Raw genomic sequence first — 17,242 nt, forward strand, 5'->3', positions numbered from 1 at the left:
GTCCCAGATACTGATGCATCATAAGTAGGGCAATGCAGAGTTACTGGCTGAGTAATAAGAGAAGTATCTACTCAGGCAAAGTGTAGTGTGGACAGACCTGGGATTTAATAAACAGAAGCCAGGCTTGGTCTTACCAGCCATCCCCAGGAGGGGTGGGATGGGAGTGGGTAAAGGTGTGAAACTCTTGTGGAAAAAGAGGAGTACTGAGTGATCTCTGGTCAGGAGGGAATGCCAGGAGCTGTCTGAAGAAAACCTGTAGCCATTTCTCTTACCTGTGGTCCTCTAGGTTGGCTGCAGAGCCCTTTGCCCTGCACTGGCCTGACCTAGAGACAGGGCTTACTTCAAATGTTTGCATTACCAAGGAACCAATGAAATGGGCATTGAAAGGACAGGGCAATGGGTGGGAGGACTATATAATCTGGTCACTTAAATCACAGGGAAACTTTGGGTGAGCCAACTATTACTCTTCTCATTAGTAAAAATGAAACTTATAGCTGCCCTATCTGCTGCAAAAAAAACCTTATGAGAATGCTCTGGAGACTCCTAACTGTACAAGTATGAGAGTAACCTTCTCTCCAGCCAAGCCTCACCTGAGGGGCCTTTGAGTCTCCAGCCCAAGAAAAGCCCAGCCTGCTCAAAACCAGCTCTGGGGCAGGGCGCACGAATGTTGGGAGAGCAGAGGCTGTGGGTTCTACCCGGCTGGCCAAGGCCATAAGGACCCGAATAGCCCAGGAGGCAGCCAAAGCTCCAAAGGGGAGGGGGCTTCGCCAGCGGAAACAGCCCAGGGGCCCAGGGAGGGGCGGCCGAGGCAGCTTCGGGCCAGGCCGGGCTCCCGCAGGGGCGGGGCCAACCCCACTAGCACGCAGCCTGGGCGGGGCAGGGCCAGCTGGGACCAGGCGACAACTAAGCCCTGACCCTTGCCTGGCGCCAACCTCCACTGTTCCAGAGGCTTCCGCTAGACCACAATTCTCAGGGGCTCGCCCCGGCAGCCTCCCTCCCTGGCTTAGCCTCACCTCCCGCGCTGTGGGCCGTGTCTGGGCCTCCGCGCGTAGCACAGTGGGAAATGTAGTTTTCTTCCGGCGCACTTGTGCCAGAAAGGGGAGCGGTGGGACTGCGTTTCCCAGAGTGCAACGGGGCGGGCGAGGGAAGGCAGGGGGGAAGGGACAGTCGGTCGCAGACCGCGCTGGGTTGCTGCCGCCGCTGCCGCCATCGTGCCAGCCCCTCGGGTGAGTGTCGGTGCCAGCACGCCGGGGCGGGGGCTGGGCCGCAGGAGCCGCTTTCCAGGCCGCCCGGAGGCTCCTCTGAAAGTCCCCCGGCGGCCCCTCCCATCCCCACCTCAGCGGCCCGAAGCCGTGCGGGGCCCGGGCCATGTGTCGCGCGCAGCTCCGCCTCCCGCCGGTCCTCTGAGGCGGCGGCTGTGGGGAACGCAGAGAGAGCCAGCCAGGCGCCTATCCGGGAGGTACCGTGTCCATGGCTGGTGCACCGTGCTGCACCACGGCCGGGCCTTTTTCTGTGGTCGGGATCATCCGGATGGGGCTTTCAGGGCCCCGCCCCGCCTGGCCTGGCCCGGCCTGCTCGAGTCCGGCAAGCTCTGCAGGCAGACTAGCGGGCAGACCCCAGCCCCACGTCCTGCCACCCGCCTGCGAAGGATCCGGGGATTGGCAGCGCCACCCGGCCCGCTCCAGAGTCAGCATGGGTAAGGGCGCCCGCCTGCCACAGCCTGGGCTTGGGACCCTCACCCGGTTCCTGTCTATAGCCCGGCTAGGGTGTAGGTGAACGCTCTCCTACTTGTCTGCCTGCTGGGAGTGCACGAAACCTGCCGCTCCCTCCGTGGAACCTATGCTATGGTTCTCCTGCAGGGAGGGCAGGGTCAGAGAATCGGGCGGGAGGGGGTTCCACGTGGGACTTTTTAGCCCTGGCCAGCCTTGGAGGATCAGGGCCTGATTTGGTGAGGCGGCTCCAGGCTGGTAGGCGCAGCCTCCTCCCTCCTCTATCAGTGACCAGGCCCCAACTCTGGGTGGATATGCTGGCTATGTTAGTGGAGGGAGAGGGAAAACGAAGGAGGTGAGGTTGGATGTGTGAGTCTCCAGGGCACAGCCTAACCTTCATATCTGCTCGTCCCAGAAGCAGCATTAAAATTGCCCCATAGTAGTGGACGATTCCATAAGAATGGGATGATAAGGTGGGACTTAATGCAGAGGGAAACAGAATCCAGGCTTGAGGCCCCAAATGAGGCATTGCTGCAATGGGCTTTGGCGATGGAGCACATTTGAGCTATAGCGCTCAGGTTCAGACTCTGGGTCCTTCTGAAGCTTGGGTGGCAGAACTAGGACTAGAAGCTGCAGAAAGTCAGGGTTGTCATCACTTGCTTCTCACATCCCAACAGCTGAAGCTGCCTATGAACAGGCAGGAAGCTGGTTGTGCCTCACGAAATTGCCCTTAAAAATGGCACCAGAGACCCCATTGAGTTGTGGGACAAGAGTCATATCTAGCCAGAGAGTATTATCCTGACTGGCTTTGTAAAGCCACCTCTGATGGAGTGTTGATAAATTTAGGAACCGGTCCTGAGAAGACCCTGGGACTTGGGGGAGAGATAGCTTGTCAAGCCTTTTTTTCCCCTCCCTTGAGTATTTTCTCAGATAATGTTTCTTTGGTCACTGTGCTCTTGACTTGGAAGTTTTCCTGCATTTGAATTGTTCTGCCTAGTCATTCTCACTGGTCAAGAAGAACAGGCAGGGATGTTGCTCATATCTCGCCAGGGCCTGCCTTCTATCTGGCCCATGAGAACGTGAAAGTCAAGTTCGTCCAGTATGTTCAGGAGAGACCCGGTTTGCCAGTGAAGGTGGGCAATAAGGAGGGACTACCCACAGGACACATACAGGGTCAGTGAGGTGGAATCTCTTAGAACTAGAAGCAGTTATTTCAAGACCTTCTCTAGATTGTCTCGATTGGTACTTCCAGAGACACAGGTTTCAAATGAACTAGGATTATGGCTGTGGATTAGTTTGCATATCTCAAGGTCCTGGGTGGCTTGACCACAAGGGTTTTCTTCAGGATCATAAAGATACTGTTCCTTCTTCAAGGTTACCCAAGAGTAGGAGGAATTCAGATCCCTCCCTCTCATTCCAACCTCCAGAAGTTCCCTGTAACTTCTTTGTCTGGGATCAGCTAGCCATTGCTGGGCATCCTGACCCTAAGAAGTCCTTCACCTTTCTGGAACTTGGCAGGCCATCTAGGTCTCAGAGATAAGAAGAGAACCATGAGGTTCTCCAGGACTTATCTGTGCCCTCTATTCATGTAGGGCTAACTTAGAAGTGGGGCCTGACAAGGGGTAGTTGGGATATGGCTACACAAGCATGGGCAGGGTGTCAGGATGCTTGAGTTCTCAAGCAGCTCAAAATTGGGTCCCTTGATGACTAGAAGCCCACCTCTCCTCTGTGAGCCACATCTGGCTTTATTCTGCTGTCTTTGCCATTGATGGGTTGCGAGGGGATGAATGATTTAAGAGAAACACAGAATTCTCCAGTATTAGAACTGGAAGACACCTTGTATCAATCCCTTAATGAGGCATTAGTATCTTGCTTGAAATTTTTTTTTTTTTTTCCTTTCTTGCTAATGATGAATTTTACTCAGCAGCCATTCTTTAGGCCCTCTCTGTGTGTCAGACTCTGGGCAGAGGCTGGACATAGAAAAATGAATCCTGTCCAGTCCTGGTGCTGGGGAAAGGAGGCCACAGTAGTGGGGATGATGGGGTTGTTGAGGGCTAAGTTGAAGGGACCTGTGCAGGGGCTCTTAATCCTCTGCAGAAGAGGGGGCTTCTGAATTATTAGACCACCAAAGAGGAAAAAAAGGCTGTTAATGGGCCCATCCTTCTCTGCAGTGACTGGCAGGAACCCTGAGGGAGGTATATCTCCAGATTATGGGCACAGGACATCCTGGGGTCCCTTGAGTGAGACTGTCAGCTTCTTCACATTGCTGTGGCTGATGGAGTCTAGCTGCTGGCTTTTAGGGCCTGCTTCTCCTGAGTCCCCCAGGGGTCTCTGCTGGGTGTTCTCACAGTGCCTGGGAATCTCACCAGCATTTTGTTGTCTGTGGCCTTCTAATCCCCTGTCTGTAGCATGGGTTTGTGTCTTCTGCCCCTTTCACTAAGAGGCTTTTGTGGTCACCTTTATTCACATGCCCAATAGTTGTTCCTTGAGTGGTACATCAGGGCATCTTCCTAGGGTGCCAGATGGAGGAATCTTCCCCAGAGATGAAAGATTCAACAGGGAGGCTCTTGGGTATTCCTTCAGCAGATGGCCTTGCCTAGGGTGTTACAAAGGGGGACAGGAGCCACCAGGGACTTTGGAAATGCCAATACTCTTTGTTTCATTTTTTATCATTATTATTTGTTTATTTGTTTTTTAGAGACAGCCCCCCCATCTCCCTCCCTCTCCCTCCCTCCCTCTCTCTCTCTCTCTCTCTCTGTTTCTTTCACTGAGTCTGGACTACAGTGGCATGATCATAGCTCACTGTAACCTGAAACTCCTGGGCTGAAGTGATCCTCCTGCTCTCAGCCTCCTGAGTAGTTGGGACTATAGACGCACCACCACCACCACCACCACCACACCTGGGTAATTTTTTTTTTTTTTTTTTTTTTGAGACAGAGTCTCGCTGTGTTGCCCGGGCTAGAGTGAGTGCCGTAGCGTCAGCCTAGCTCACAGCAACCTCAAACTCCTGGGCTTAAGCGATCCTACTGCCTCAGCCTCCCCAGTAGCTGGGACTACAGGCATGTGCCACCATGCCCGGCTAATTTTTTTCTATATATATTTTTTAGTTGGCCAGATAATTTCTTTCTATTTTTAGTAGAGATGGAGTCTCGCTCTTGCTGAGGCTGGTCTTGAACTCCTGACCTTGAGCAATCTACCCGCCTTGGCCTCCCAGAGTGCTAGGATTACAGGCGTGAGCCACCGCGCCCGGCCTACCTGGGTAATTTTTGAAAATTTTTTGTAACAAGGTCTCGCTGTTGTCCAGGCTGGTCTCAAACTCCTGGCCTCAAGCAATCCTCCTTCCTTGGCCTCCCAAAGTACTGAGAGCCACCATACCTGTCAATACTGCTTGTTTTAGAATCCAGTTCAGCCCATCCTCATTGAGGCCTCCAGGACAGAGGAATAGTCCTTTTGGAGCAAAGGGAATGAATCTAAATTTTCCACTGGGTAAACATTGAAAGTGAGGCAGGATTTCTTTGGGGTGGGGTTGAGCTGGACATTGTGCTAGGCTTTTTTTTTTTTTTTTTTTAAGTTAACATTTTCTGATGGACCATTTGAGGATGATGTTTGTGTGTTTGGAGTTCAGTTTGAGTTGGCTGCCCCTGTCTCAGCTTTGAGATTCTGTGATTCTCTTCCATTGACCATATGTGGCAGGAATTCTTCAATCCCTCCCTGAGGGAGGCAGCAACCTGTAGATTATCCCTAGAGTGACTTCCAGGCCATGTGATATGATCATTCTGGTCAGCACCCTGGCCACTAAGCTGGTGTGGCACCCTCTCCCTTCTCACCCTGTCATCTGGACTGTCCTGCTGGGCAGAATGCTTTGCTCAGGCTTTGCTGTGGCTGGGAAAGTGTCTTAGTGGCCAAGGAAGAGGCACAGGAGGGCCAGAGTGGCCTGCTCAGTGGCCCCAGGGCTCCTACTGCCAGCTGACCTATAACCGAGTACTTCCTTTCACTGTCTTGGGTGGTACTCCTTACTGGTTGCTAGTACCTGCTGTATGCCAACTCACTGAGCCCCCAGGCTGGAGACAGGCAGAGTGGAGACCCTCCCACATGAGAGATGTCTGCGGTACCTGGAAACAGAGGGCTGTCTGCCTCAGTATTCTAAGAAAACTGTGGCAATTCTGGAATGTTTGTTTCTTAAAGCCTGAGATACTCCATTGGAACCACTGGGTCTCACAAGTACAGAAACTGGAAAGTGTGCTGCCCTTGGGAGGGAATTCTGTGGAATTGTTTCCACTTGTAGGTGGTTTCAAGGCTAGGAAGGTGCAAGTTCTCAGTCATTCCTATGGTGGAAACCTACTTTGACCTGTGGAGTACATACTCATGTATCTCCCATCCTGAGGTGAGTGGATCTTGCTGATTTCAGAGGGAAACCAAAGGCCTTGGCTCCATTCCTTGTCATCTGGTTTTGCCACCTGTGTGCTTTCTGTTGCCTTACATTGGCTCTCAGCTATTCCAATCTTGGCCAATTTTGTGGACATTCTAATGTTACGCCAGTGGCCTTGTAGTATGCTCTTGAATTCTTCCTTAACCTCTTAAGAGTCTCTGTTTCCTCATCTACAAAGTGAATATATTCATGCCAGCTTTACAGGGCCTGTTGGTGAGGCTCAAGTGAGAACACATGACAGTGACTTACAGGCGGCATTCCCTCCAGCACCCTGCAGACTCCACAGTCATCCCTTTATTCCCTGCTCTTCTCAGTCTTAGGGTGTCACAGCAGTGTTGGCCAGGCCACAGGAGTGGTCACTTAGGGGTCTCAGGCCTTTCTAGGGGCGTCAAGTCCATGTGGACCTAATTGGCAAGTTCATGGCCTGAGGCTCAATTCATGGATGGAAGCTGTTCCAGAAGGACTGGGGCCCCAAATGTCTCCTGAGCCACCTAGGAAAGGGAGGTTGTGCAAGGAGTAAGTGCAGAGCAGAGAGCCCAGAATGCAGGTCTTGGGATTCAGCTTCTGACAGTCAGGGCAGCACAGGGGCTGTAGAGCCCTCTCTCCAGGTAGAAGACAAGGAAAGGGCCGTTGGGGTGCTGGGAGCACTTAGACCTCAGGTATCAGCCCCAGAAAAGGCTTATTTCTTGGCCAGCCATGTGGGCTGATGTCTCTCCATACTTCAGGCATGGCAGTGGTGGGCCAAGCAGTTTCCATCCCTGGATCTAGGCCTGCTCCATGGTGTGGCCTCCTTGCAGGGGGCTGAAGTACCTGCCTTCTTCCCAGCTGTTGCCCTAGTATCTACCTAGGAACCGGTGATAAGTCCTTGAAGCTGGTCCTGCTTCATAACCTCTCCTAACACCCCACAGTTACTGATGAAGAGCCAGAGCCAGAGGGTCACTCCCTAAGGGAGAAGTAAAGCAGGCTAGAGGCCAGGTCTTTGAGGGTGTGGCTGTGTGACTGCTGTTCAGCCACAGCTGCCCCTTGGGTGACCAGGACTTGGGAGTGGGAGAGATTTGGGGCCAAGCCACAGACAGTAGCTGGGTGAATGACAATTGCTTCCTGACAACTTGGACAGAAGGTGTGGGTGGTGGGGAAGTGGGTCACTGGGCCACTTAAATTGAGCGGGTATGCCCAGAACTCACTCCTCCGGAGAAGGACTGGCCTCTCAGCCCAGGCACCTGGGCATTCTTGCAGTCTGTCAACAAACAATTTTTGAGGGCTGGGCCCTGGGTGACTGGGGGACCTGGTCAGGGAGATAGACAGTAAACAAATAGCTAAGTGTGACAACTCATGCAGTGGTAAGTGCTAAGAAGACGATACAGGAGGCAAAATGAATAACTAGACAGCTCCTTCAGACTGGCTGGCCAGGGAAGGTGTCTTTGGGAAGTTGACATTTGAGCTGACACAAGTGACAAGGCGTCAGACACATGACGGTCTAGTGGGGAGAATGATTCAGGTAAAAGGTGCAGCAGTTGCAAAGTCCTCTGATGAGAACAAGCTTAGCATGTTCCAGAAAGAGGAAAATGCCCAGTGTGGGTGCAGAGGAGGGGAGGGAGTGGGGGGCAAATGATGAGTTTGGACAGCCAGGAAGGCCAGGTCTCCCAGGGCCTTGAAGACAGTAAAGTAGTTCAGACTGTTTCAGGTGCCATGGGAAGTCACTGGAGGGCTGTGGGGAGGGGCAGCTTTTTCCTGAAGGACAAGCACCCTGCAGTGCCTTCCTGTCTTTGGTTGCTGCCGCCCTTTTCCCCTTTCCCTCCACAAGACATTTCTGTGCTCTAGGGTTTAAGCCACATGGGCTGTCTGTCCCACCTGTTGGAGGAGTCCTTCCCAGGCCCTGCTTCAGGGCTGCGTTTGGGGCCTGGCAGGTAGTAGGTGTAAGGGGAATTGGCCACAGCAGGACCTCACTGTGGTCTGGGCACATCTGCTGGCATTCCCCGCAGGCCTCCGTGAGGGCCCTCAAACATGTGAGCATCTTTCTGTGTGCCCATCTGAAAGAAGCCCATCTTCCCCATCACTGTTCTGCTCCTGAGCTGCCCGAGGTCCAGCTAGGCCAGGATCTATCTCTGCTTTGCTGAGATGGTAGAACAGGGTTGTGACTTTGAAAATTTGGGAAAACTGTGAGGTGACAGCTGTTGTTTGGGCTCTGGGTTTGACGTGGAGCTCTTCCACTTGATGCCTCTGTTGAGAGGCAGAAGCCCCAAATTAGGACCACTTTGCCCTTCTCTGAGAGAGCCGAGCTTAGAGGTTGGGGCTTCAGCCCTGTGTGCCCAGGAGCTCTCACTGATGGGGTCTGTTATCTTTATCTGCAGACCCAGGTCGTCTCTGGGAGTCCTGGCTCGGGAGTCCACCAAAGCTGGTCAGTCCAATTCCACCATTTATCAGCTGCCATCCTTGAGCAAGTTGGAATTGGCCAACCTCTCTGAGTTTCCTTTGACTCATCTCTAACATGGGTGTTGACTCACAGGGAACAAACACACATAAAGCTCTTTTCACATTTCTGTACCTAATATGCATTAGTGAAAACGAGATGTTCTCAGCCAGACACTGCTATTTTGAATTTTAAAGTTTTTCTGTTGTCTAATGAGATCTCCTGAGCTAGAGGTTTTAACCTTGGGTCTATGACTGAACCTCAGGGAGTCTGAACAACCTGAAATTATTCGTAAGACTGGGGCATCTCTGCCTCTGTGCAAATGTACTGGGAGAGAGCCACAGTTTCTGAGACATTCTTAGAGGGTCTTTGCACCCACAGAGACCTAAAGGTCAGTGGAGGCTGGTGCTCAGTGGGCAAGAGGTCACCGAGGTCTTTTCTGCTCCTCGAGGAGCCTGGCCTCAGTCAGCCTGCGGACTGTTGGGGTGAAGCAGGAGATGGCGTGGTCAGCGGTGCTCAGAAGAGCTGTAGGAGAAGCCGTCGTGATGAAGGTCAGTCGCTAATCTGATGTGAGGCTGCCCCTGAGCCTTGGCATTTTGTTTCTTTCCAGGCTGCTTCCACAGTAAATGTGTTAGAAACAAGGTCAGGGCTTGCTGGCCATTCTGGGGAACATCTTCCCAGCCTGGCCTGTCCCCATCCCCTGTACTGCACAGGGACAGGAGGGGGGCTCTGCACTCTGCTTCTTTTTTTGGACTCAGGAATGCTGCCTCCCAGCCATGACTTGAAAGCTTTGTGGGAAGTTTGGCGTCAGAAACTATAAATTCTGTAGTTTGCTGTGCCACATTCTATGCTGGGAGTTGGGGGGTTCGAGGGAGGGTGTGTGTGGGGGGGTAAGAACAACACCAGAACCCTCACAGCTCAGAGCCGCAGTGCTCTCAGGCAGCGGAATAGGGCCTGGGTATGTTGATAGTGTGCACTCAGGGGCTTGGGCGTCACCATTTGAGTCTGAGGAGTCCCAAGTAGATGGGGTCTGAATGTAGACTTGTAGGAAGGATAGGAATTGACCAGGCAGATGTGGGGAAGCAGGATGTCCCAGCAGGGGGACTCACCTGTGCAGAAATCACAGTGAGCAAGCTCTCGGCAAGTTCTGGTGTGTTTGTGTGTAGAGCTGGATCAAAGTAGGAGAACATGGCTGGAGAGATGGGGACAAGTGTGGATGGCCACCTGTGGAGCCGAGGGTGTTTGGCCTTTAACCCAAAGGTGAGGGTATTGTAGGGGAGGGACATGGCCAACTTTGTGGTTTACAGTGATGCAAAGTTAGCAGAAAGCAAGCACTGGCCTCAGCCAGGGGACCTAGTGTCAGCACTGATGCACTGGATGACAGTGGAGTCTGACCACATGGCTGTTGTGATCACTACATGGAAATGACATTAAGGTCAAGCAGGCCTCAATCTGTGTAGTTTTGAAGGTTCCTCCTCACGTTTCCCGGAAACCCCTAAACTGTCCTGTTCCTCAGAGAGCTAACTCTGCCCCACCAGGCCAGAGGCCCCCTTCTGTTCCTCCATCCCTCCGCCTCACTTCCCCCTGCCACTACTTCAGCCAAGTACTTTTAGCATTAGAAGGTCATCACACCATTAAGAACAATACTGAAAAAGGAAAAAACACGCCTGTACTTCCTCCGTCCCACCATGTGATGGCACTTTTCTTGTTTTTCTGTCAGCTTCCAGCCTTAGTTTCCCTCAGCTTTCATCTCTAGCTTCCCGGTTTCCTGCCTTCATCTCTTTTCATGCACCCTAGACGCTTGCTGATGCTGCTTCTCCTGGTTGGTGTGCTCTTTTTCCAAGCTCTTCCCTGAGAGCTGCCCAACCTTGCTGTAGGCCAGGGGCAGAGGGACAGATGGCCATCATGCAGTCCTCCAGCTTCTTCCCTGCCCCCAGAAATCCTGGGCACAGCAGGGTCGGGGCACTGAGTGAGTTAAGCATAGCAGTGCTAGGGCGGAGGGGCCAAGATGCAGGGGTAGGGAGCTGTGCTCGGCCTCAGGAACACCAGGTTTGTGAGTGAGTACAGCCACAGTCAGACTCCTCGGCAATGCGACTAAGACAGCTGCTGAGACTAGGTGTGATCCTGAGCTTTTCCCCACTTGTTGATTTGTTTTTTGGCAGAGTATGAACTAGGACAAATCTTGTGTTCCTGTGTAGCAGGCTTGGCTGGATCCAAGCTTTCTCCTCTGCTTGTTTTAGACTTTCCTGGACATTTCCTAGTCATCCCAGCACTGAGCTTCTATTTTTAGTGCCACTACCCCCTAGGAGACCAAAAATAAAGCTGGCTAAGCTTCCTAGCCCCTGATTGGCTGGAGTGGAGTCACAGGGTGGGGGACTGCCTGCGTTGTCACTGTTTCCCTACACAGTCCCTCCCTGCCTTGGGCCTTGGGTGAGGTCACTGGGACTGGAATGAGCTAGCACTTACCATGTTGAGCTGAGGGCTTTACCACATCCCCTTAGTGAAACCTCACAGCCACCAGCAACGTCAGGGTTACCCATTCCTGTCTTACGGAGGAGGGGGCTAGGGCCCTAAGAAGGGCAGTGACTTGCATCAGCTCCCACCACTGTGAATGGTTGTCTGGTTGACCTCCTCAACTGCTGGTTGTCTGCTTGACCTCCTCAACTGCTTGGGTTCAGAGACTTATTATCAAGACGTGGGGGGTGGGATGGGAGTGGGCTCCTTTGTAGTCAGAGACAATTACAGAGCAACACATAGGTCTGTAGTCCTGGGATCCACAGTGAGATGTGGACTTCCCTGCCTAGGAGTTGCCTAGCAAAGCCAGAGTGGCTCTCACCTGGGGATTGGGTTTTCCATCCAGCAGCATCCTTGGGGCCATGCCCTCTAGTTGGGAGGGGGGCTCCCTTCCCTCTCAGAGACCCAAGAGAGGCAGCCCCTTGGGATGAAGGTAATGCTGGCATGGGGAGATATGAAGAGAGACATTTTTCCCTCACAGCCTCCATTTCCCTTTCCCACCCCCTCAGCTCTGACTGATCCCTCTGAACTCGTATCCCCAGCTCTGAAGCATGTAGGGGTCAGCCCCATCAGTGAAGAAATACCCCAGGAAGGGCCAGGTCAGGTATCACCTGGCCTCAGATGTAAACTGCCCCCTTGAGACTTAAAGCGTCACTTACTGTTTTTGTTAGAAGTGGGGCCTTGAGGAGCCATCTCCCCCAGCCCTCACTGGGTCTTCTTCCACTTGCCAGCAAAGTCCTGGGACAGTGTTGGGGACCCGAGGGCTGCAATAGAAAGCATGCCACACATAGACATCAGTAGCTCCTGGGCTGTAACATGGTAAGAATAGTAATAACTGTGGCCTTGCAGGTTGTTGAGAGGATTGAATGAGAAGATATGGCGGCAGTGCTTAGCTCCTCCTTCAAGGCCTCCTCTCTCGTTATTGGACATAGAAGGGCCTACTCTGACCTTCCTTTGTGAAGCACACCCCTACCATGTGCTTCACAACCCTGGCACCCCTCTGTCTCATCAACTAGGAGCTCCTCAAAGGAAAGGCTGAATCTGGTCCACCTCTGGGCTCCCAGCACTGGTCTGGCTTGGGAGGGGTCTGCTATCAGTTCCCCAGGGTGTCTCCATGTACCCTGAGGGAACAGACCTCAGCAGAGGACTCCCTGTTCCAGGAGATCAGGGAGGAGTTGGGGATCAGTGACTGGTCATCTCCTGCTTTTGCAGTACCAATGCTTCCCTCTCTGTCTTGTTGGTCTTGCAGGTCTCAACGAGGCTGGGTGACGCTCCAGAATGGGAGACAAGCCAATTTGGGAGCAGATTGGATCCAGCTTCATTCAACATTACTACCAGTTATTTGATAATGATAGAACCCAACTAGGCGCAATTTACGTAAGTCTCCAGCTTTAGGGCCAGAATAGGACCCCAGGGGATAGATTTGGGTGTTGGGCCATCCCATCCAGTTCACAAATTCTGGCAGTCCTTGCTGGACCGGCTGCACCTCTCTATCTGAGTTTTGGTCCATGGGACAGGGGGCCTGAGGCCTAGCCCAACTGTCTGGTCCATATTTTTACTTTTGTCATCTTCCATAAGAGTGGGAATCCTGGGATTCTGGGCAGGGTGTTCTGGGCTTGCCATTGCATGTGGCCAGCATCTTGTCAGGGCACATGGTCCTGGGAGTGCCTCTGTTCCAGATTGTACAGCAACAGGCAGAGGCTAGGGCTCATGGTGCCCTCTGGGGGCTGCAGCCATGAGCATCTTCAGTGCAAAGCTGAGCTCTCCTGGAGGCCCCAGCTCCAGCTTCCTCTCGAGACCAAAAGCCCTGAATGCTCAGGGCTTTTGGAAAACAAAATGGGGTTAGCCCAGAAAGGCTGATGTGTCCTTTGAGAAACTCTTCTATGCAGGCATTGTTTGCTGCTATTTTAATGATGCTCGCATACATCAAGAACTACTTGTACTTGACCCTGCCAAAGATTTGGTCACAGAAATGTGATTGACCAGGCAGGTCTGCCCAGGATGAGGGTGATAGGAGTCTTCTAAGCACAGCTGTAGAGCCTGGCTGGGCTGACTTAGATCTTTTGTGTCTGCTTCCAAAAAGTCAGAGTCCATTCAGAAATTTTGAAAAAAAGAAAAGAATCTTACCAGTGGAAGACCAAATCCAGCACAGATATTATTTGGTTTTTGTTATCACAGTAGAGAATTTTTAAAAGCTTGAACTGATCTGGCTCTGGGGTCCTGGCACTTCTGCTTCATTGTCTCACAATTAAGGCAGGCCTGACCCAGAAGAAAGAGTTAGCAAGGTCTTAAAAGAACACTGTATGTTTATTGTTTCATAATCCTCAGCACATTACCCCTTTGAAGATTAGGAAACTGAGACTCGAAATTGTAAGTAACTTACCCAGTGTCACAGCTGGTAAGTAGCAGAGGCCCTTTTGAGTTCTGCCTCTGAAGGCTGTGGAAGGGGAGATTTGGGGGTGCATGTGGAATTTTGCCTCTTGGTGGTAGGGAGGTCCCAGACTGGACCTTGGGAGGCCTTGCCAGCTTCCATCCCTCACTGACCCATGGGTGCCCAGGACACTAGTTCGAAGAGCCACTGTGGAACTCAGCCTGGGTTCTGGAGATGGTGAGGAACATATGGGATGGTTCCAAGTTCTTTCTGATGACTTCTCTGGGACTGATGCTGACTGATCATGCAGTAGGATGTCTTTGGCTGATCCTTGGCCACATAAGACTCTCTTGAGGCCTGTACATATCAGAGGCCTTACAACTTCTTGAATACAAATGGGAAATGAACTTAATAAGTATATTTTATTAAATAATCTTTCAGAGCTTGGGTCCATGGGACATGGGGTATAATTAAAGAAGTTGTTGATAATGTAAAGTTTGGGAACTATATTCACTCTCCTTTTTATAGTCTGGGAAACTGAAGTGTGGACTCATTTCCCCAAGCAAGAGACCCTTTCCGAGTCTTTGATTATTATTATTATTATTAGTATTATTATTTATTTTTTTGAGACAGGGTCTTACTGTATTACCTAGGCTGGAGTACAGTGGCACAATCATAACTTATTGCAGCCTCCAACTTGGAACTACAGGCCCATACCACCACACCTGGCTAATTTTTTTTATTTTTTTTTTAGAGATGGGGTCTTGTTATGTTTCTCAGGCTGGTCTCACTCCTGGGCTCAAGTGATCCTCCCACCTCGGCCTCCCAAAGTGCTGGGATTACAGGTGTGAGCCACTCTGCCCAGGCCCTTTTCAGAGTCTTTCCAGGATCTTAGAGATATTTCTTGTGCTCCAGGGCACCGACTCTTGGGTTCTATGTGTTTTTCAGATTGATGCGTCATGCCTTACGTGGGAAGGACAGCAGTTCCAGGGGAAAGCTGCCATTGTGGAGAAGTTGTCTGTAAGTAAGGGCCAGAGCCAGGGTGCAGGTGGCTCCTTCCCCACCCCTTCTGTCTTTAGTTAGCCCACCACCCACTCTTTCTCTTGCAGAGCCTTCCGTTCCAGAAAATCCAGCACAGCATCACGGCGCAGGACCATCAGCCTACGCCAGATAGCTGCATCATCAGCATGGTTGTGGGCCAGCTTAAGGTAATAGTGCTGCTGCAGTGCGAAGGAGGAGTGGGCAGGCAGAGCAGAGCCCTGAGCCCCTCCTTCCTTGTGGATGTGCCCTGCTTATCAAGGAACACCCAGACAAAGTGACTGTCTAGAGTTCAGTGACACTGTAGTTCAATACAATAGCCATCAGCCCCCTAGGTAGTAATTTTTAAGTAACATAAATTAAAATGAAATAAAATTAAACTTTAGTTCCTCAGTTGTACTAGCCATATTTCGAGTCCATCGTTAGTTCTATGTGGCTACCTGTTAGACAGCACAGATATAGAATGTTTCCGTGATTACAGAAAGTTCTAATGGAGAACACTGGTCTGGAGCCTTTTTGGAAAAGGGACAAGAAGTATAGGGGCAGGATGGGGCTGTGGTGCCAAGCTGCTGGGCCCCTGCGCTGTCCTACAGGATAGGTGGATGGGCCGGCTGGGTGTTGAGAGGCGGGCCCCTCGTGGAGGCCATGCTGCCACTCCCCAAGCTGGCTGCTGGCTTCTTACCTGCTGAGCAGAGCAGATTCCTGGAACTCCTGCTTCTCTTGGCATTTTCCCTTTTCCTTCTCAAGATCTGTTGTCCTCAAAACCTTCCTGTGGCCCCTCAAACCCCCAGGAACTCTCCACAGGACTTGTTACGCTCCAGCATACTAAAGCCAGATTCTCTGTTTTCAAAAAGCCCCTTCTTTCCAAAGCAGGACACACTGGCTGTCCCTTGGTCAGGGCATTGCTCTCCTGGGCTCGTGTCATGGTGGGGCTCACAGTAACAGGCTCACAGGCTTTCTTCCTAGGCTAGCCGGGGAGCTTCCTGAGTCCAATATGGGTGTCAATGGAGGGCACCTCTAGGATTCTGCAGTGGACTCACAGGCACCTGCCGTCTGGCCTAGACTTTCCTGTCAGTTTCTCCTGCCTGTCCAAGATGGCCTCCCCAGAACCTGTGCCTGAATAGGCACAGAATTGACCAGGGAGCTCAATGCCCACTTTTCTCAGGCTAGGATAGTAAGCACTGCCTGCTTCCACCTGACTTCAGGTTCCTCCTGGTGTTTCTGTCCAACTTGGAGCTCCCAAATTAGTGATTTGCCTCCTTGCTGGTGATAATTCCCAGAAAACAAGTGATGTTAGAGACAGTGCTGGTTAGCTGGACTCCTGTTTCAAGTATGCCTCATCCTGGTTTTCTGCAGTTGGGCTGGAAGTTTTCTTGCCTTTCTTTTTTCATTGCAAGTGTTACATATTGCATGACAGGAAACAGATCACCAATGGTAATGCTGTGTCCCCCCCCAACCCCCGCTCCTGCCCCCCGCCATAAAGCTGTGATCACATAGTGAACTCAGTTTTGAGCCCTTCTCACATATTTGGCCAGTCAGTATTAGCAGTAGTTTCTCCTGATTGGACTGACTGATACTATCAAACATTAAGATTGTTTACAGTTTTTTTGATACTTAAAGTTACTTGGTAAGTACTATGGGATTCTTTCAAAATTTTGATCACGTGCCCAGAGATGTGTGCTTGGAGGCAGGTATATCCTCTGCTCTGTTGCTAACTGGTAGATTGTTCTGCAGTTTAAGTGCACCTGGCAGTATGAGCTGCCATCTGTTGGCCTCTGTGTGCCCAGAACATTATTGTATTCATTATATCAATTCACATTCATAAGTACCCTTTGGCTATACAGGGATTTGAGGCCAGGACCGTAAGGCCTGATCCAAAGTCCACATTCTTTTGCCCTGTTCCCCTACCACTGAACCCTTCCTGTTCCTTGGCGCCCTTACCGAATCATTTTCTCTCTCCTCACAGGCCGATGAAGACCCTATCATGGGGTTCCACCAGATGTTCCTATTAAAGAACATCAACGATGCTTGGGTTTGCACCAATGACATGTTCAGGCTTGCCCTGCACAACTTCGGCTGACCTCCTCCTAGCCAGGCACTCACGCTGTTTCCTCCTCCCTCCTCTTCCCAATACTATTCACACTCCTCCAGATGCTCCAAATATCATACACAAATGAGCAGGGCCGCGGTGGGAGTGGGTGCAGTGCGCTGCTGCCACCGAGGTGTTGTGCATGATGTTTGGACGCTAGACTAGTTGCATCTGACAGGAGAAGTTTGTGTTGTACCAGCGCATGCCTTGGAAAGACTTAAGTAATGCAAAAGGTTGTCCTTTTTTTTTTTTAATCTACTGACAAGTTGCTCTAGTAACCCAAAGAAGTGAAGGAGAAAGCAGCTGCCTCACCGCCCAGATATTGATTTGTTCAGATGTTTCAATGCCTCATGATACAATAAAACCACGAAAATTTTCTTAACAGTTTAAATTGTTTTAATTAGTTTACTAGTTTGCTGGGCATTAGTAACTACTCTGACCCATTGTCTCTCATGTCTCATCCTCCCACCTCAGCCCTAATTCTACAATACCTGTTGCAAGGAGAAAACTGCTGAAGCAGCACTCCTTTGAAGCCCTGGAGGGCAGAGTTCCCTCCCCAGCCCACCTAATCTTGGGAAAGCAGGCAGGGAGAGCTCAGGTCTGGCCTGAAGCTTCCCTTGTAGCCTCTGTAGTCAGTTCTGATACCTTCCATGACCTCTACCCTGAGTAAGTTCAGAGCTGT

General features: G+C 51.5%; 1 protein-coding gene across 1 annotated transcript; it reads left to right on the forward strand.

The window, feature by feature from the left end:
• Positions 1–973: 973 nt before the first annotated feature.
• On the forward strand, positions 974–16,944 carry NUTF2 (nuclear transport factor 2). The gene is made up of 5 exons (XM_045533550.1): positions 974–1,226; positions 12,312–12,439; positions 14,382–14,453; positions 14,543–14,641; positions 16,438–16,944. The coding sequence occupies exons 2-5, from the start codon at positions 12,341–12,343 to the stop codon at positions 16,549–16,551; spliced, it is 384 nt and encodes a 127-aa protein (XP_045389506.1). The 5' UTR covers positions 974–1,226; positions 12,312–12,340; the 3' UTR covers positions 16,552–16,944.
• Positions 16,945–17,242: the final 298 nt, after the last annotated feature.

This window comes from Lemur catta, chromosome 20 (genome assembly GCF_020740605.2).
Source record: "Lemur catta isolate mLemCat1 chromosome 20, mLemCat1.pri, whole genome shotgun sequence".
Lineage (NCBI taxonomy): Eukaryota > Metazoa > Chordata > Mammalia > Primates > Lemuridae > Lemur > Lemur catta.